Here is a 21,814-nt window from a genome sequence, read left to right as displayed (position 1 = left end):
AAAAACAAATAGTTTTTTTAACTGAAAATAAGGAGTGACATTAAAACTAAAAACGAACAGAAATTACTACGTATATGAAAGGGGCTGTTCCCTTCTCAACACCCCGCTCTTTAAGCTAAAGTGTTTATTGTTTAATAAAGTAGAATTGAGAGAAAGAGTCAAACTTTACCGTAAAGAGCGGGTCGTTGAGAAGGGAACAGCCGCTTTCATACACGTAGTAATTTCTGTTCGTTTTAAGTTTTAATATCGCTCCTTACTTTCAGTTAAAAGAAACTAGTTTTTTTATTTAATTTCATTAAGATCCGATCACTCCTTCGTAAGTTAAAAATACCTAATTTTTTCTAATCTTCAGAATTAACCCCCCAACCCCCCCAAACAGAGCAAATCCGTTCTGGTTATGTCAATGACGTATTTAGGACTTCTGCTTATTTTTCCTACCAAGTTTCATCCCGATCCCTCCATTCTAAGTGCTTTCCAAGATTTTAGGTTCCCCCCAATTTCAGCAGATCTGGTAGGGATTTAAAATAAGAGCTCTGAGACACGATATCCTTCCAAACATAAAATTTCATCAAGATCCCATCACCCGTTCGTAAGTTAAAAATACTTCATTTTTTCTATTTTCCGAATTAACCGACCCCCCACTCCCCCACATGGCCAAATCACGAAAACGACTATTTCTTATTTAATCTGGTCCGGTCCCTGATACGCTGGATTCGGAATCCTTCGTCTGAGACGACGCGGGTTCGAATCCCAGTGTACCCAATTCTTCAGTTTGGGACGGGAGTCAGTGGCGTGACTCTGTAAGCTTAGCCAGAGTCGACCCAGCTCTAAATGGGTACCAGGAGAAATCTGGAGAAGGTAAACAGGAAGGGTGTGCGAAAGCACAGGATGGCTGGCCCCCAACCCCCCATTGCACTTCCTGGCTGAAGGGCCAAGAAACGGAGATCAGCACCGCCGGTACGGACTGTAAAGTCTAATGCCGTATCCTTTACCTTTTTTTTTACGCCTGCCAAAGTCCGTCCGCCTAGCCTACCTGGAAGTGCCTAAAGTAACAAAACCGGGAGAGACAGACCGACAGACAGACAGACCGACAGAATTTGCGATTGCTATATGTCACTTTGTTAATACCAAGTGCCATAAAAAAAGATTTTTTTGTCAACCTAGAAACTGACACTAAGAAATTGCATAGTAACGTGAATTGCACACTACACGTCGGTTCATCAGACCGTTGAGTGTGAGTGTACGACCATTGGTTTGGGGTGGCCAGAAACAGAAGTTATTTTTCCTTTCTTATGCCTATTTGGCATTTCTAAGTTACAGAAAAATGTTATAAAGAAATTAAGCTATTTTACGTCTGTTCTTAGAAAAAATCCCATGCTCGTTTTGAAATTATGATCATTACATTTTTATGTTCTGTTATGTCACATCACTTCCCGAACCCTTGCTCCTGTTGAAATCTCTGGTCATGAATTAAGCTAGAATTAAGAAGAAAATGGGACTATAGTAAGTTTAGTAAAGTGTAACATAATGAAGTATAGTAAACCATAGTACAATAAATGATATGAGTCTTTTAATGCAGCTCTTCTCAAGCCAAATAGCCTGGATTTTTTCACTACTGAAAGCTAACCGATTCCCAGTTGCAAATTCAACCGATTGAATCAAGTGATTTCAAGTTCGCTTTTAAGCCACATAAGGCCATCCCAGCTCATTTTGAAGCAACTTATGTGTTTATAAGACAACTTCTTATGACCGGAAGTGAACAAATTTCTCGTTCTAAAATTAACTTCTAAGCCATGTAAGGACATATCCGTTCATTTTTATACCACCCGCTTGTTTAAATGTGTGCATAATTAACCGAAGACATCTTTCTAGAAGAATTTTACTCATTCCTTGATTTTTAAAATTAATCTTTAAGCCACTTATTCAGTGGCGTAGCCAGCGGGACGGCTGTCATCGGGCACAACGTCTGAGGCGGCGCCAAACTGATATTTCGTCAATATTACTTATATTGTGATTGTGGAAACTCACATTCCCAGGTGCTGAAAACCGGGTGCTACGCCTCTACATATAAGGCTAACCTCGTTCATTTTGAAGCCATTTCCGTGTTAACATGTTTGCAGGATTAACTGAAGACCACCTCTAGCGACTTGATGTTAATCTATTTGACTGCTTTTTATGGCTGGAAGTTGTCCCATACATGTTCTTGTGTTTATTAATACACAAGGCTGACGTTTCGGTGATTCTCTTGCATGCCACTCACTATAAAATCTTTGTTTTCGACACGTTCTAAGAACTGCCCGAAGATTTTACAATATAAGGCACGACTGTTTAGCCATGTCAAATATTTAATTGAAAGCAATATATTTTTTAGCTAATTTTTCTTTTACCATTTGAACATTCATAATTAAACATATTAACGAAAGCTCTCAAAATTAATTGGGTTACATTTTATATAACTAATCTAGTTCCATCAGGGTGATATACGCAAAAGTTTCATTAGTACTTTCCACATTCTAAACATATTGCTTTAAAATGCATAAAAGAGTCGATTAGATTTTTCATTGCAAAACTTCATTTTGATTTCTTAAAAAATTAAAATTATTTATTTTCAAAATGTAATCTAGGCACAAAATTTTTTTTTAAACATGTATATTTTCTTTTGCGTGACCTATATTGTTATTGGAATTTTAGTTCTCATTACAAACAGAATCGCGCTTTCTTTCGCTCTTCTTTCCTTTTACAAATTATAAACTGAATTTAATTGAAAACAACATGTATTTTGAAAAGTTTAGTTTTTATATTTATAGTGTTTAATGGAAGGTTTTTTTTTTTTGGGGGGGGGGGGGGGTGGGTGGGTATGATTTATTTGGGGGAGGGGTGGACGGTGTTTACAAAAAAAAACCTTATAAAATTCAGCAAATTTTTTCATATGCATTTTGTACTTTTTAAGAGGAGATTTTAACCTTTAGGGGGGGGGGGTCTGAAGCGCGGTAACACCCTTCACTCCGCGTGCTTTTTTGGATGTTTTGTTCAAGGAGGGAGCAAAAAACACAAAACGCATCAAAATTTGTTTATTCACATTTTTGTAATTATGTCTTTGCCCACAGGACAAGGGTTGTGAGTTATTTTTCGAGGGAATATAAGGTTATTATGGAAAATGTGGTCATACAAACTTAGGAGGGGGCTCATTAGACTGGAAATCAGAAGTTCTAGCGCCCTTTTAAAGGTCAAAGTGACCTGAGGGCAGCATACCCCCCCCTTGTCGTATTTTCCCCCAAATGCACCCGATAGAAATTTTGAGAAAGTCATTTGTTCAAAAATGGTCGAAAGATCACATAACAAGGCATTTGGGGTTGACACAACCCCCCATAGTCTGGAGTAAGGGTTTTAAGTTTTACCCAGGGGTGTATCAGGTTCTTATAGAAGGGATGGTGGTGTGAACTTTAGAGGAAGCTTATTTGATTGGAGATGTACAGTTGTAGTTCCCTTTTAAGAGTCAAACGTGATGGAGGTTAGCTAGCCCCACCTCTGATATTCTCTTTTTCCCAAATACAATCAATTGATAACGTGAGATAGCCGTTTTGTTATAAATAGTCAAAAGAGCATATGACAGTGTCTTCAGGAGGGACAGAAATCCCTCAAAGCCCAAAGACAAGGGCTGTAAGTTGTGCCCCAGGGTATATAAAAATCTTATTGTAACGGATGGTTGCATAAACTTTGGATAAGATGGGGCTCGTTTGATTGGAAGTTTTAGTGCCCTTTGTAAGAGTTCAATGTGAATGGAGGGTAGTCAGCCCCCTAAGCCTATCATACCCCAAAACGTATCTAATCAAAATTTCAAGAGAGTTTTTTTTGTTCAGCATTGTTGTTTGGTTCAGTAATTATGTCTTTTGGGTATATCAGCCCCCCACAGTCCTAAATGACCAGGGCTGTCAGTTAGACAATTCGTTCATTGTTTACATAAAGTATATGTTGTTGAGAATTTTATGCATGTTTTACTTTCCAAAAAGATGAAGGGCATTCAGGTTAACCTCTGACAGAATGTTGAGGGGGGTGTTGAACTAAGTCGAAACACGTGATGTGTAAGCAGATTGTCAAAAGGGCGTTACTCGGGAATGACTGTGTATATTAATTTGGAACTTTCAGGAAATAATAAGGGAGATGATCAAAAAGGCAATATTTGCATGCTACCAATACTCCTACAACTACTACCCTAGTACTCATACTGCTATTGCTGCTACTATTATTACTACTTCTACTACTACTACTGTCACTAAAGCTCAGGCTACTACTATCAATTCTGTTATTACTACTACTGCTCCTGTTATCAAAAATAAGGATATTAAGGCAAAAAGTTTGGAATATATTGAAACTGTATGGAAATAAATCAAAACCCCTTACCCCCTCCTTGATACAGTCTGGCTTGAAGGGCATTTAGTTTGTTTTATTTCGTCGTAAGTTTCATAAAATATTTAGATGAGATCATTATTGATGCTCCAGCCTCTGGTTTCGAATCAAATCAACTATTATATCGGTGGGACAAGACCATTTACATAATTGAGTATCAATTATTTGGATAGGTTCCAAGTTTTCTCCAGCTTTACCAACACTCCCATTAACATTCTCAGAAATGGTCAACTAAATGCCTTTCGTCTTCTTGGAAAGCAAAGTTCAAACATGGATACCTTTCCCAATAACATATAATATATGTAAACAATGAACGAAGTGCCTAACTTACAGCCCTTGCCCTGCGGACTGTGAGGAGGCTTACATCCCCAAAGGTATAATAACTGGACCTTTCAAAAATGCTGAATAAAATGGCTCTCTTAAAATCTTGGTCGGATGCATTGTGGGGAATGATAGGTCTAGGGGCTGATTATCCTGCATTTCTTTTTGGCTCTTAAAAAGGGCACTAGGACTTCCAATTTCTAATTAAATGAGTCCCATCAGGTCCAAAGTCTATGCGACCACCCGATCCATAAAACCTTATATGCCCAGGGGCATAACTTAAAACCCTTACCCCTGGGATCAGGGGGGCTGTCCACCCTGAAAACACTGTGATTTACTCTTTGGATTATTGGTAAGGAAAATGGCTATTTCACGGTTTTGATAGAATAGGGGAAAAAAGGATATCAGTGAGGGAGGGGGCAGTTGCCCTCCATTACATTTTCTTCTTAAAAGGGAACTAGAAATATATATTTCCAACCAAATGTTCCTCCTTTAAAGTTCTCAAGACCAACCCTTCCATAAAAATCTTATATGCCTCCGAGGCATAATTTATAACCCTTACCCTCAGGCTCTACAGGGTTTGTGTGAACCCCAAAAACCACGTTATGTGATCTTTGGACTATTTTTGAACAAATGGCTCTTTCAAAATTTTTGTCGGATGAATTTGGCTAACGTGGGAAGTGGGGGGGGGGGGGTTGCCCTCTGATCACTTCGACTATTAAAAAGGGTATTAGAACTTCTGATTTCCAATCCAATGAGCCCCCTCCAAAATTTATATGACCATTCTTTCCATAAAACCTTATATGTCCTCCGGGTATAACTTACAACCTTCGCCCTGAGGGCTTGTCCTCCTCAAAAACATAATTTCAAGACGTTTCAAATACGCTGAACAAAATGGCTATCTCGAAGTTTTGATTGGATGTGTTTGAGGAAATGATGGGAGTGGGAGGGGGAATGGTTGTCCTCCAGTCATTTTCGACTATTAAAAAGAGCACTAACCCTTTCATTCTCTAATCAAATGACATTTCCAAAGGAAATCATTATACTTTTCGAAATTTCTACGACAACTCCTTTTACACGAAGTGCACAGGTAAAAAAATAAAAAAATAAAATAATGATTGTACCGACATCGCTCTTTACTTAGGCAGCACTATTGCGCTGCCTATAGTTCAGAGGTGCCTGAGTCATCAAACCCCTTTAGTCCTTAGTTTTGTAGGTTATAAGCAAATGTTTAATTAAGTTGATAGAACAGCTTTAGAGAAGGTCCTAACCCTGCATGATATATTGCTAAATGAATTGGAAATTTAGGCTTCAAAATAGGACTCATGATCGAGGCTCAAGTTTAAAAGTATTAATGTGAAAAAAAAAAAAAAAAAACTGTAAATGAGTTCAGTTTTCCAATTTTAACATCTAATACTTAGGCCCACAGAAACCAAACATCGATGATGCTAAGACATTTATCATTAGAAAATAAGAGAGGAACCCAATAGTTAATGCAAGAAAAAATAATTGTAGAGAAGGCGTGGGGTTGTCTTGAGGAGTGAACTGAGAGCCGTTCTTCGTGATAGTGAAGAATCTTTACGTTTATGGGTATCAACGTCGGTTGTGTCACACAATAGTGCCTTTTAAGTTATTTTATAAAATGAACCCCGATTAAACTTGAACTATAGGCTTAACTATCCTGGATTTTAGCCTAGAAATACGAGCTGCTGTTCTACTCTAAACATTATAATTTAATTTGGAACATAATTTATTCAGAAGCACCTTAAGGAGCACTGCAAAATCGTAACAAGATACTTCAAAATATCATAAACAACAAAACAAATTAAACTGTGATCACAATCAATAAAGTGGATTTCCAACATTTCATTATTTTCTCCTTGAAAAAAGAGAAAAAAAAGCTAAGAGCTGGGGTTATAAATTAATTATAACAACAAATAATAAGATAACGATACCAATGCAAAGAATAAATTACCGATATGTTAATCTAAATGAATATCCAACAAGAATACAAAACGCTTAAGAACGAACTGGTAAGAAACGACCATCACGCATGACGGGAATACATCACGCGAATGTAGGACCATAGTTCGATTATTTCACTAAAGTTGCCAAAATGAGAATTACTTTTCTCAGTCGTTTTCCGCCGATGCCTTACAAAAGCGAACACATACTTTCTATTGTAACATAAAAATGGATTGGCTTTTGCTTTCGAATAATAGAGTAATAGCATGTTGATACTTTTTTAAACTACATTACTAAAAAGAATATAAGTAGAAAGGCAGCAGCCATAAAATGGAAAGGCGTTATGCCATATTTTGTTGTGGTAATTTATAATCTAATCTCACCCCCTCAAGCCAAAAATCTTTACCAATTGGCTCAATCCTTTTTCTCCTATTTTGGTTGTTTTCTGCGATAAATAGAATTAATCTGCATTCCAACATGTATTATTTATAATTTTCTTGCTTTCAAAAATTGTTAAAAATTGAAAGCTATTGGTGTAAAGAGTTTTCATGTTTTATCTAGGAATGCTTTCCTGAAAAATTTTCGACTACCAAATACCAAACTAAGTGTAACATTGTCTTACTCCGTAATAATCCCGAATTTCATAAATCTTGACACTCAGTATTTTTTTTTCTGCTCTTTTGAGAGTTATATATGGTAGTGCTACTTTCTGTTTCTTATTAATAGAAAATTCCATTTTATCCTAGGCGACTCGTCCGCACTTTTCCTGAGAGCAAAATTACTCTATCCTGCTTATTTGTTTTCACTTTCATTAACAGCTGAAGAAATATTCAGCTAATACATTTTTTATTAACTGGATCATAGAGCGTCACAGTCTTTAATTGCATTTCTCTCAGAATTACTTAGAGCGGTAAGTCAATTCTGAGGCCACAAAATACTGCTTCTTCTTAACAGACTGAAACCTGAAACAGACGTCTCAATTTTTAAGTCCAAAAAGCTCATGTTGTACAGCATACCACCTCTTCATCCATTCAAGCCAAATGTTTATGAATATATGCTATGGCCCTTGAAACGAATACCAGGAGCCAATACACACAAACGTTGTCCCTAGGCAACGCAGTTTACTGAAACATATAGGGAGTGCGTGCGGTCCTTGGACTACAGGTGATTATAGTTGAATTAGAGTCAATTTCAAGCGTTTTACTCTCAGTAGCTACAGCTATTCTTCCATACTGGAGTGCTTTTTAATATTTAAAAAGCACTCCAGTAATGTTCCTCGGAATAATTTGGTTGACAATATGACATTTGCCAGAGTGACAGAGACAAAAACTTCCGATGTTGAGTTTGATTTGAGTTTTGTTACCGGTTTTGAACCCCCCCCCCAAAAAAAAAATGGGCGACTTGTTAAAAAGTACTAAAAATCGATATAAACAACTGTTTTATGTTTTTGTATACCCACCCCCACCTGCAAAAAATAGCTTCCCCCTCCTAAAAAAATAAAAAAATGTCGGTTTGACTGAAGCGAAGTCAATTATAGTCAACTACTGTGGTTCAGGGTCCAAAAGCAGTGTGTCTATAAAATCTAGTCACACTTTAAAGAAGCTATGTAAATGGCAGGGCAATACCACCATAAACACCTCGATACCCTTCTCTATTTGGTGTTTTACGGACTAACCGGAAAGCAGATCAAACAAGAAGCTACAAAAGGTGAGTTTCGACTAATTTGATTTATTTTCTATTTTACCTGGAAAACACCTAAGGGATACCATGACATCTATAATTGGCGTTTGGCAAAACATCAAACCACGTATAAACTTATGTTAGACTTTTGTATGGATCTTGTATAAGTAGTACCTTGTATTTGTAGTATAAGTACAAGTATATGTATAAGTATAAGTATATGTATAAGCAGTACCTTGTATATATGTAGGCTACTTACATTCAATGCTCGTGACATATTGAAAGTAAATAGACTTTAAAGACAGCCTGTATATCTGTTTACAGCTAAAAAAAATAAAAAAAAGAAGAAAAAGAAATGCATAACAAAAACAGCAAAGTTATAAATCCATAAATGGCGAAATAGCACAATAGAAAGAAAAACAGGAATAAACGGAGAAATCTTCAAATATAAATGCATGTATTTATACATATTCCAAGCCATGATTACCGTGTATATAAGTTATAACTCGCATATCTAATGCACACAGACCATAGCTACAAAACATACTTAGGGAACGAAATTATTTCAATCCTGATTGGGTTAATATCACCCCAAACCTGATTGGGATGGAAATTATCCCGAATATTGTTTAACTAAATGTAAGGTAAAAACGACTTAAAATTATCCAGCAACTTTACATTCAATTACTAGCACTTGAACACGAAGCAGGACAAAAAAAAAAATCGAGTTAAGAGCATTTTAAAATACACAGTATACTACTTTTTGCCCAATGATTTTACGTTAATTGTTATCAAGTCAAGAGGCCAATGTCAATGATGTCACGTGAAGTCAACTGTCAAACTCAAAAAGGAGACTAAATGAAAGTTGATTTTTTAGTCTAATTCAAAGTCTTATGGAATCGTCTTATTTTGCATTAAATACTTGCGTCAGCGGAATTTCAACTTACGGAGAAAAAATTCTTAGCTTTTGTTTCAGAATTACAACCTTCAAAGAAAAACATAAGCAAGCGCTACGCATAAACAGCTATAATGAATAGTCATTAATAGACTATCAATAGATACAATGAAAAAAAAACAAACACAATTTAGAATTAGCATTAACATTGTCATTCAAAGACTATCATCACCTCATTTGAAACAGGTGAAGCTGCAGTGACTCTAAAGGCGTTGTATAATGAGTTGGGGCTAATTTAATAGTCTTTAGTGTGTTCTTTTAAAGATTCAATACCTTTATTTATCACGAAAATTGGACTTTAATTAAATTTCGTTAGAAAAAGTAGAAAAAATTAGGTCTTAAGGGGTGTAACCAAATTTTTATTTAAAGCAAAAATTAGAAAACACAGATATTCAAAAAGAGCTTTCGCAAAAAATCTACTTATTAAAAAAAAAAAAAAACACAAAAAATTAACCGCCAAAAAAAACACAGAAATAATGAAAACAAACGAAATACCTTGTAATAACAAAATTTTCTCACGCCAAATTCACAACACTACACAAATAAAACAAAAAACCTTAAAATATAAGACGACCTTGTCATCAATGATAAATTTTTTTTATAGAACTAAAAAGACTTTATAGGACTTTTCCCTTTTTTTCTTCCAATCAACAAATTAAGTTTACCCCATACATGCATTGAAATGCTTTAATTACAGTCAAACGGTTAGTGATAACAAACTGAAAGCAAGGAGCGACTCGGGCTAATACTATTCGAAATTCTAAAAAACAGCATTTTGATAACAATTGATACATCCAAAAATTGCCTTTTTATGCAGACCCCCCATATATAAAATGCATTAAGCTTAATGTTACCCACCAAAAGCTATTCCAGGAAGTTCCCATTTACCTCAAATCTTTCCTTATGATACCGACCCAACCTAACCAATGGTAACCTGCCTTCCGTTTAGCTCTAGGCGGTTGGCGGAAAAGGACAATCTTCGACAGTCTGTTATTCTTCATCCACAGAACGTGTCCTAGCCATCTCAACCTTTCTGTCATCATAGCCATAGAAAGCGGGATTTAGACTAAGCCTGAATAATTGCTCTGCAGGGAATACCCCCCTTCTTTTTCAGAAAAACCTTTCAGAGATTTACTTGAAGCTTCGTTTAACTAAAGTGATTCGCTTCATATTTCATAAAATTATATACACTAATGTGTAAGTGCGAATCAGTTATTATAAAAGAAAGCCGGTGAGTCATTTTGTAAGGAAGGAGGGAGAGGGTAGGGGGAAGATGCTTCAAAGAGTGTATTTTAATGTCCAACTATCCTAGCTTTCATTAAGCCTTCAGAAAACTATAGAATGAGGTTTGGGAATGTTTCTGGTCTACCCCTTTATTATTGGTGCTAGAGGGGGGGGGGGGGAATATAGTGATCATCCCATTACGTCAAACTTTTTCTATTTAGTATAAATATTAAAATGGCAATACTTTATTTCTAGATTATATTTAAGTAACTTAAGGGTATGAAATGTCAAAACAATCCTTTTTATAAGGATAGGATCTATGGAAGAATTCTACATACGATATTTGCTCACAGTCAATTCACAACGTACAAGTAATGGAGGGGTAAAAAAAACACAAAAAAAGAAGAAAGAAACAAAGATGAAATTGAAAAATGAATTTTTTTGCAAATGTTTTTTGTGCAGGGGGTTGTAAAGCTACTTATCTTTAAATCTTTATAAAGGGTGCATTGGAGGGATAAAAACCAATTTTGGAAAAAGGAAGATTTCTTTTGGCCTCTAAGATGCTACAATAACACAGTAACAATTTCGATACGAGAAAGCTTCAATTTCCAACAATTTGTATAAGAGAAAAAAGTGGACACAATGCAACTAGAAAAACGAAAAACTTTTAAATTTCGAAGAAAATAAAAGATAGAAAAAGTGGAGTGAACCAAATGATAGAGGGCTTTTTTTGAGAGAGTAGATTGTAAATACAACTTTTTCAAAAATATTACATAACACCTTTTGAATTATTACAGCCACTGTTTAAATTATTGCCTCTTTAGTCTAGACACCTTTCTAAGTCCTATCAAATTACCCCAGTCAAAATTTAAAAGACTGGAGCATAGTCTATCAACGTTCTATTACGTCTAGTTACGTTAAAATCAATAAAATCAATCAATAAAGGAACCTAATGGATTACACACACCGGAATGCAACAACATATACAAAATTAATGGAATGAAACATCTGTAGCAGCAAAAAATCAAAACTAAAACTAGACGAGAAACGATAGTAAGAGATTCTAAGAAATATTGGGGGGAAAAAAAACTTGAGATATTTCCAATTTGAAAAAATTGAAACAAATCAACGGTGTTCCTCATTAGCCACTATTTTGTCCGTATGCGGCTTGTGATTACTAATTTTACAAGAAGTGTGGCGGCCCATTCTGACTTTGATCTTACACTATTATGTTGCTAAATCTTGTGGTAAATAAATATTTCTTTTGTCTTAGAAGCCTACGTAGGAAAGTGCAGAGGATCTCTGAACCGGTCATTAAGGATTATTATACATGAAAAATATAACTTAATATACAAGCACATTCCCTTTTTTTCTTTTCTTTTGTTGCAGTTTCTTCGATTTCTTCCCAGAACAATTTTTTGAACTATCACTCAAGAAAATCAAAAAGAAAATTGAAAAACAGTTTTGGATTTCTATCTGTCTGAGCCAGAGCAATAACATTAAACTGAGAATGCATTTTCAAGATTTACAACAGATTCTCAACAATTACGACAAATTTAAAGAAATAAAAAGTTCTTATGGATCTATGTTTGGACAAAAATACCTAATAGTATGATTTCAGTAAATATTGGTCTTCCATCATAAAGGTCTTTCTGTTTGTTGCTAGGACTAGGGAGCATAGTAGCGCTTATGTTACCTGCATGTTGGCTCTGAGTGTGTTAGTTTGCATTTGTCTCCTAATGAATGTAGATGTAATAAGTAGATGTAGACGTAGAGGGAGCATAGTAGTGCTTATGTCACCTGTCTGTTGGCTCTAAGTCTGTGGGTTTGCATTTGTGTCCTAATGAATGTAGATTGTTTTTATTTTAACTGCTGACACGGTCCAGGTGAGTCTTTTTACTGTAAGATTGTAACATAAAACAGAGAAATAATTGCAACAGTAATAGCAAATACAACTAGAAAGCGCTGAATAAAGGAACAAATTTTAAAGAAATGATCAGATGTCAATGATCTATGTTTGGACAGAATTGTCAAGCAACATGATCAGGGTCGTATCCAGGATTTTGTTGGGGGCGGGGAGGGGGGGGGGGATTAAAACATTAAAAACGCATCAAAATGTTGGTACTTGTATGATAAACACCCTACCACTCACATTGATCGTTTATTGATGTGTTATAGAACCGTTTTTTTTTCGTTACTTTCTTTCAGCTTAGCGTGAGACAAGACAAAGGTAACTGACAAAATAGATGGAAAATATATATATAACATGGGCTATACATTAGGGGGAGGGGTAAAGTATTTGGACAATGTAAAGTTAGAAAACAATCTTATTACATAAAATGTATACTAATTGTTCCTAACACATTTGGCATGGAGACCCGCAATACTTTGCACCCCTAATGTGCAAATATATAGCCCACATAAATATATAAAGTTATTATTATCTTACTTTGGCATATTTCATTAGGATTGAGCGTCAGAGAAGCATATTAGAAAAAACATTAGGTAGGGCGTATATCATACAAGTAACAAAATTTCTTTATATGAATTTTTGGTAAGTTTTTATGAGTCAGAAAAACATTTCAAGGGGGGAGGGTAAACCCCCCAACGTCCCTTTGGATACGGCCTTGAACACGATATTTGTAATAGAGATCCAGCTTGAAAAAATAGCTACCTTTTAAATTATTAGACACAACATAGTATTGTACAGATTCTAGCGATTCAATATTCTTATTTACTAATTTTATTTTCATTTTCATATTTATTGTCAATGCCCCAGTTTCGCACAAATAACTTTGATCATGACAAAGAGCACAAGAGCTGTCGAATCACAAAATATAAATGAATTTGTTACAAACTGCTCAGGAATTCACAAACTACGAAGACTAGTGAAAATAAGAAAAAAGAGTTGAAATGTAAATGCACCTTAGCACAAATGGTCATTTGTAAGTAGTTTTTCGCATGATTTTCGCTAGGTCAAGGTCACAGATCCTGTTCTAGACCCTGTGGGACTTAGTGAACCCGGCGTTGAGCCCTTGGACGACCTTCTAGCAAGTCGTACAGCTGGATAGGCTTCACCGCGTTTGAAAGTTGCATGAGCATACAATAATACTCCAATGTCACGATGACCAGCTTCCACACTGATACTGAGAGCAGTGGAACCATCCTAAAAAAATAAAATATAGAAAAGTGGAATAACATAAGTGCAGTGACGGCGGTAGATCTAGAATTTCAGAGTCTCAAATAAATATAAAAAAGAAGACCTACAGAAATCCATGTTTTTTGAAGCCCCATGATTGGCCTATAGGTTATAACCTATTCCTAAGAGCTATACTTCCTTGAGACATCATTGAAGCCAATACATAGTAGGCTACAACTTAAAAACAAAAACAAAAAAACAACAAGTGATAATTATCATTTTTCCAAGCTAGGAATGATGCAGGGAAGGGCATGAAAGGAGTATGTAATAGTGCATGTGACACCTATAAAGCTGCGAATATGACTTATTTTGATTTTTGACCTTACTATTTCTGGTCAGTGCAGTTGGACACAGAGAAGATTTAGAAACTGTACCAAAAGTCCCAACATTTGAACCAACGGTTGCATGAATTTCTGTTTGTTTGTTGTTTTTTAGGGGGGGGGGAGTAAGTAAAATACTTCCCTACATTTCTCTTAAATTTCTTTACAGTTTTAAATGGACTTTCAAACTTTAGACAGAATGAAAGCTTGATTTTTATAAATATTCCAATTGCGACTGTAATTTTACTCATGTCTCTGTTACAAATTTTGACTATAGGTTGCCTCCTCTTTTCCCCGATTTAAAAAACAAAACGAAAAGAATGCTAAAAAAGAAAAAAAAAAGCACCGGATGGGAATGGAACGTTAGACACCCAAATAATAAAATAAAAATAAACATAAAATAAAAAATTATAAAATAAAATAATACATAAAAAATGTATTTTTTACATTTTTAAATGTAAAAAATAAATAAAATAATAAAATAATAAATAAAATAAATAAAATAATAAAAATAATAAAATAGTACATGGAAGCCTCTCCGCTTTTGATCATGATTTATTCATTCATAGGTGTTTGTGAGAGTTGTCACAATGCAGGTGTTATACATAAGAAAAAAATTATTTAAATATATTAACTTATTTTTTTCTAAAAACAAATCAGGAGCTGCTGGAGGCTTTCAGAAAAGATAGATCTCTATTTCTGGATCCCACAAAGAGTTGCTATGGTATAATAAGATCGACCGGTTTAGCCCACACATAATATAGCATTCATTAGAATCCTCGTTCTAACGAAAATAGAAATCTAAGGAAAAGCGACTTCATCCCCATGGTAGCATAATCTTTGTAGGCATGAATATATAATGAGTCTGAGGTAATAGGTTTGAGACTGTCTGAGCAGGATTTCGACTTTTGTTGATAGAAGAGCATCGCCAAACGCTGAAAACCATGTTGAGACCAAGATGGGCCCAGAATTGCACAAAGCCTTCATTCATACTGGAGGTCCCAGACGCTTCTTGCTGTCCGATTCTAGGCTGGCTTAAGCGCTTCGGTGTAGACTTGAGAAAAGAGATGTGATCCCCGTCCTGTACTGATATCCGGGATCATAGCTTTTCCGAGGACAAAATAATTTCAATGATTTAAGGAAAATGAAAATTGGAACTTGGAATGTTACGACGTTAAAAAATGACTATCGTATCAACATTTTGACTGAAGAATTCAGAAGATTCAAAATGGACTTATTAGGGGGTTTCAGCTCATATCTCAGGGGTAGTAAGCATGAAATTAGGCGAAATACAATTTGTTTACTTAGGCAGGACGGATGGGGTACATAGACAAGGAGTAGGGCCCATGATGAATAAGGAAGCTGCTAAGTCTTGTTTAGGCTGGAAAGGTATTAATAAAAAAATGCTAATTGTTCATTTTATGATTAGAAACTTCAGAGTATCAGCTACAGTAGTATATGCCCGGTTGAACCAACTGACGGAGATACTAGTGACTCAGATGAATTATACTTACAGTTACAGGAGCAAATAGACAGGGTCCCAGGTAGAAATATGGTGTTTTTACTGGGAGATTTTAACGCCTGGGTCAGTAGAAATAGGGATAAATGGTATCCTAGCCTAGGTAAATTTTGTATAGGAAAAGTAACCAGTAATGGCTACAGACTTTTGCAATTTTGTAGGTATAACAATCTAGTTATAGCCAATACAGTGTTTGGCCATAAAGTGGTCCATAAGTTAACATTGGTATTCACACGATGGTAAGACATCAAACCTTATTTACTATGCTATAGTAAACCGAAGACTGGCAGGATTAATACAAGATACTAAGGTAAATAGGAGTGCTGTAATCGATGTTAAAAGTATGAATCATCATCTAGAAGTGTCTTAGGTTAATTTAAAGCTGAAATTTCGGAAGAGTAACTCAACTACCTCCCAGGAAGTTATGATGTTGGTTGACTACAGGATGAGAATTTAAGAAAAATTTTCCAGGAACAGTTGAATACTAAATTTGAGAGTTTAAAATTTTAATATATGGAAGATGGTTGGAATAATTTTTGAAAAACAATCTGCAAAGTTGCTGATGGTGTCTTAGGGAAGAAAGTTAGGACTACAGCTAGGAATATTAGTGAACAAGCTTTATGTTTAATAGAGAGGAGAAGGGGATTGTACAAGAATTTATCTGAGGGACAGATCATATGAAAACAAAAGCAATGTGAAGAAAGTGGAGAAAGCATTAAAATACAAACTATGGAGGTGTGAAGTGGAGGCCATGGATAAAACTGCCGAGAACCTGGAGGATCCAGTTAGACGGCATAATAGTAAAATATTGTAGTGGTATGTTAATAAATTGAGAGGGAGTAGTGAATCCGGTCTTGTCCCAGTTAAAGATAGGAACGGGGCCACAGCCAGTGATAAGGAAAGAGTTAAAGAAAGATGTGAAAAACATTTTGAGAATGTGCTAAACCGAAATAGAATTGCCGGAAAATATATAGAGGAAAATGAAAAAGTTTGTGATACGTTGGATGTGAAGGAAGATTTGTTTTGTGAGAAAGAATTAACGACAGTACTAAAAGGATTAAAAAATAATAAGGCTCCAGGTGCTGATAGTGTGGTAAGTGAGTTTCTTGAGTATGGAGGCTGTGAGGTTAGAAATAAGTTACTGAAGATTAAGTACATAACGGAAGTACATAACGACTTTAGAAAAACCTTAATTAAAACACTGAATAAGAAAGTTGATAATAATGAGTGTGGCAATTATCGAGGCATTAGTCTGGTCTCTGTAGGTAGCAAATTACTTAGTAATATGATACTTTTTAGACTGAGACTTGCTGTAGACAAAGTTTTAAGAGAAGAACAGTACAGTTTTAGAAAAGATAGAGGACCAAATTTTCACTCTTAGAAAAATAATTGAGAAGTGCCTGAGTCGCCTAACACCTTTGGCCCTCAGTTTTATAGATCATGAGGAAGCGTTCGATTCTCCTGATTGAAGAGCTTTTGCAAAGGTGTTATCCTTATATGGTATACCAGACAAATACATAAAAGTGATTAGTGCTATGTACGAGAATAGCACTGCTGTGGTTACGCTAGGAAATGAGGTTAGCAACTGGTTTTGTATTAAATCAGGAATTAAGCTGGGTTATGCTATATCCCCCTTTATGTGGATCATTTTGGTGGACTTTGTCGTATGAAGCCCCAGAAAGGTAATGGGAGAACATGGAATCAAACGGGGAGGAAAAACTCTCCCGGACTTAGATTATGCTGATGATTTAAGCATCCTAGTTGAAAGTGTGAGCAAAATGAACAAACTTATAGAGTTTTGTGAATTCACGGTGCTAGAATAGGTTTGAAAATTAATGTTAAGAAGATTACGTCACTAAGGCTGAAAATAAATGAAGATGAAAAGGAGACGTTTGGTAACAAAAGATTGATCAGGTGGACAGCTTCACTTACGCTGGTAGTACTATTAGTAAAGACGGTGGGAGCAGTGGAGATGTTAAAAGTAGAACAGCCAAGGCTCAGGGTGTTTTTCACAGTTAAAAAAAATTTGGAAGATTAGGAAGATAAGTCTGCTAAATAAGATTAGAATAGTGGAAGTTACAGCGATGATAGCGGTCAAATATGGCTCTGAAGCATGGGTGCTCCAAAAAGCGGATGAAGATTTGCTTATGTTTTCCAGAGAAATTGCCTACGGATTGTTCTAGGTACCCGACTCAATGACCGTCTTTCAACCAGTAGGTTGTACGAAAATTTCGGTTCAATCCCGCTTTCTGTGGCTATAATGAAAGAAAGGTTCAGATGGCTAGGGCATGTTCTGCGGAGGAAGGATGAGAAATTGCCGAAGATTGTCCTTTTTGACCAACCGTCAAGGGCTAAACAGAAAGCAGAACGTCCTCGTCTGGGGTGGAAGGGTGTCATAAAGAAAGATCTAAAGGATATCAGAGCTTCCAGAGAGGGCGTAAAGAGGGAAGCTTTGAATAGATTTGGATGGAGGAGCAGCGTGCGCAGCTGTGTTGGACTCAGGCGGCTTGGTGCTGCAGTAAGTTGCTAGTAGTAGTAATAATAGTCGCTACTACAAGAAAGCTTAAGAAAATAAGTCTTTGTAGCCTCATTTACATTGATGCCTTAATCAGGATACTTCAAATCAAGAATACAGATCAAAAAGCCTAATTGGGGGATCAGTTGACGCGCTGCTCCTACACGGATTATCCCTACGAGTTCAGCTTTATGCTCTTTGAATACTTTATCCCAAAATGACTTAAAGCAGCTCATTTGATGAGCTATGATGCGTAGTTTCGTTTAGGTGAAAGCTCAGGCATCGGGCATGTTGCTTTGAGCCATGTTAGGGTTGTAATTAGATCGCACCACCGGGTATCTTAAGCTCGAGCTTTCCCAAACCAAGCCCATGCGGTAAAAGAGCAATATGCAGTGAATTAGATGAAAATTTTGACGTAATCCGAGATAGAGTTTTCAGGGATTTTATTTTATTTCAATAATAATTTCAGAAAAGTTTATATTTTTAAGATTAGTTGTTAAAAATAAGCAAGAACCGAAGAAAGCCTAAGGTAAAAAGAGAGACTGGAAAATCCCTCGAAGTGCTTTTTCTTGCTAGCATACAAATAGATTAAGCTAAAAGAAGCTATGCAGCCTTCAAATTAAGGACACATAACAAAGAAGCGATAAAACACAATCCTACATTATCTTTCAAGTTGATATCACAGTCCGGTTGAGCAATGAGGAACTTAATAATGTCAATATGCCCATGCTCAGCTGCACACATCAACGCACTGCTGCCATCTACATCCTAGAAAAAAATAAAGCTATAACGACTATAGATAATAAATAAATTGAGAATAGTTGCTCTCTTTCAGTCAGAATCACATTTCTGCCATATATATTTTTGTATTGTAGTAACGCAGTTGGATGGATCTCAGCTTCATAATACAGGACCCAGAGTTCCAACTCAGTTCAGAAACACACTGCAGGGCTCGAAATTTGATCCCGGTGTGGAGATCACACCAAAACGTCTCCACCAATGGCGAGGATACAAATTAAGATTTTTTTTTTTAATGCAGCAGACCAGTGGTTCTCAAACTGTGGTACAAGTACCCCTTAGGGGTACCGTACCGTATAGGGGATACGCGGCCCGCCAACAAAAGAATAAAAGAACCCTTTAACTCTAGAACTGGTAATTTTATTTATTTTTTAGTTATGGTTTACTTAGTACCGGTAACTGAGAAGGGGTACTTAAAATGTTTTGTGGATAAAAAGGGGTACGGAAGTTACCCCCCCCCCAAAAAAAAGAGTTAAGCTAAGTCCAAGGAACAAAACTTATTTTATATCCCTGGTTCTTTAACAAATTCATTATGGCAAGACAACCAGAGGAAAAGAAAGAGACAGAGAAATAGAGAAGTTATTAGTTAAAGAAAACACGGTACTACTATTTCCTTTTCCCCTTCTCTCTCTATACATACTACAATTTAAATGTGCATGTTTCATCCTTGGAATGGGCTCCTTTTTTATTATTAGAAACTACACCCCATTAGTTACCCTAAAGTATTATAAAATAGTGGTTTTATTTAAAAATTAGATAATTGTTATTTAAAACCAAACGCAGGATAGAAATTAAGATTTTTTTTTTAATGCACTAGACCAGTGGTTCTCAAACTGTGGTACACATACCCCTTAGGAATGCGCGACCGGCCAAAAAACAAAAACAAAAACAAACTAAAACAAAACAACCCTTTAACTCTAGAACTGAGCAGAGGTTCCTAACATATTTTGTGGGTAAAAAGGGATACAGTGTTAAAATAAGTTTGAGAACCACCGCACCAGACCAATTGGCAAGCCTTTTTAGCCAAATTGAACTAGTTTAGTCAAATAATTATTAATTGCGCTAATTTTTAACTATTTTCTTTACACAATATGACTAATTTATAGAAATTTCATTTCAATTTTTACCAGCCCAGCTGGCAACATTGATGGAAACCCACCTGAATATTAATATCTGCTCCAACAGCAACTAGTAGCATTACCATATCCAATCTTCCATGAGATACGGCAAGCATCAGCGCAGTCTGACCATGCTAAAAGAAATGACAGCCATCATTCAACAAGGCAATCAAATGCGGAGAAACTAGTTAAAGAATCATGCTAATTTAAAGTACCACATACAATGAAAATGTAATTGGTTAAATAGAGGCTAACACAGTTATAATATATTATTGCATATTATATATATTTTATTTATTTATTTATTTTCTTTATTTCCCTCAAAAAATGAGGAGTACGCTACAATATAATATAAAGAAAAAACAACTGATAACACTTACAATCAAAACGTATCAAATATTGATCGAACACTTAAAAAAAAAAAAAAAAAAAAAAAAAAAAAAAAAAAAAAAAAAAAAAAAAAAAAAACACTTGCTAAATAGATTAGCCTATAAATCATGAAGAGCCAGAACTGTTACTAAAAAACGGAAATAAATTGTGGCCTAAAAGGCTAATTTTCGCCCTATCTTCAAATGTTTTATATTTTTTCTTTATACAGACTACAGGATCCTTCACATTAAGCTTTAAAACAATCTCAGTGTTACTAGAAGAAAGGGGGAAACCAAGTAAAAATTTACAATATTTAAAATAAGCAACTTTAATGGGCGAAAGATCAGAAGGTCTGAAATTTCGGAAGAGGAGGGACGGGAACAATACGTGAGGCAGAGCAACAGCGCTATACATACGACCAAGGACGTCCCGACGGTAAAGACCCCGAAAACGAATTAAAAGACCAAATGCCTTGCGTAGTTTCATCTGAACATGCTGAACCAGGACTGGTTTGAAATCTCTTTTCGAAGCAGCATAAGGTAATCCCAAATAAGTGACTATTGGCGACGACTGAAAAATAACACCATTGCCGCAATCTAGAGTCGCCCTGACATTATCCTCTAAACAATTTACAACAAAAAATTGACATTTTTCAAAACTGATAGAAAGGCCCAAACCTTTTAAACAATTAATTAAAATATTAAAATTAGAAACAAGACTAGACTTGGACCGGCTTAGAAGGATAATGTCATCAGCATATGCAATGTAAGACAGATTTCGAGATAATGAAACAAACGAGCAGGAAAGAGAATTAAGGGCAGTAGCTAAACAAGAATTGAATATATAAGGAGAAATAATTCCTCCTTGTCTAATTCCTCTACCCACTTGAATTAATTTGGACTGAGATGAAGACGAACTCGGACAGATACGGATCTTTAAACCAGAATACCAAGAGCGAAGGACTCGTATGACAGCTAGGGGCAATCCATCATGGATTAAAGTGAGCAGAGCGGATACATGAGAAATGTTATCAAAGGCCCCTTTGATATCAATCAGGAGGGCGTATAGCGGTTGACCAGAGATTCTCGCTTCTTCAATAACTTTGCTGAAAGATGCATGGGCATGGTCACATCCCAAACCTCTCTTGAAACCAACTTGATTAGAACCAGTGTCAAGAATTTCAAGAAGATCCTTCAAACACAACTCAAACACTTTCCCAATCATAGAACCCCTAGTAATTGGCCTCCAGGAGCTACAAGATGACAAGTCTTTTTTCCCGCTCTTAGGAATAGGCGTAACTATGCCAATATAGAATGACGATGGTACTAAACCAGTAGTAAGTAAAAGGTTGAAAAATGCCAGTAGAGTAATAAGAAAAGAAGAAGGAGCAAGTTTGAGGTGATTAGCAAATAAGCCATCATGAT

The 21,814-nt window shown here is 35.8% G+C and overlaps 1 protein-coding gene across 5 annotated transcripts in view; it reads right to left on the bottom strand.

Annotated features, from left to right (window-relative positions):
- Positions 1 to 6,460: 6,460 nt before the first annotated feature.
- The window catches only part of LOC136026799 (KN motif and ankyrin repeat domain-containing protein 1-like), a 147,455-nt gene continuing 132,101 nt past the window's right edge, over positions 6,461 to 21,814 (bottom strand). For all 5 annotated transcript variants that reach the window (XM_065703508.1, XM_065703516.1, XM_065703501.1 and 2 more), the window contains 3 exons: positions 20,063 to 20,155; positions 18,766 to 18,873; positions 6,461 to 13,718 (listed from right to left, as the gene is read on the bottom strand). In XM_065703508.1, the coding sequence (XP_065559580.1) occupies positions 13,524 to 13,718; positions 18,766 to 18,873; positions 20,063 to 20,155 (396 nt within the window). In that variant the 3' untranslated portion in view covers positions 6,461 to 13,523. The remainder of the gene's footprint in view (positions 13,719 to 18,765; positions 18,874 to 20,062; positions 20,156 to 21,814) is intronic.

This window comes from Artemia franciscana, chromosome 1 (genome assembly GCF_032884065.1).
Source record: "Artemia franciscana chromosome 1, ASM3288406v1, whole genome shotgun sequence".
Taxonomy (NCBI): Eukaryota; Metazoa; Arthropoda; class Branchiopoda; order Anostraca; family Artemiidae; genus Artemia; species Artemia franciscana.
This window is presented reverse-complemented; position numbering and strand designations above follow the sequence as displayed.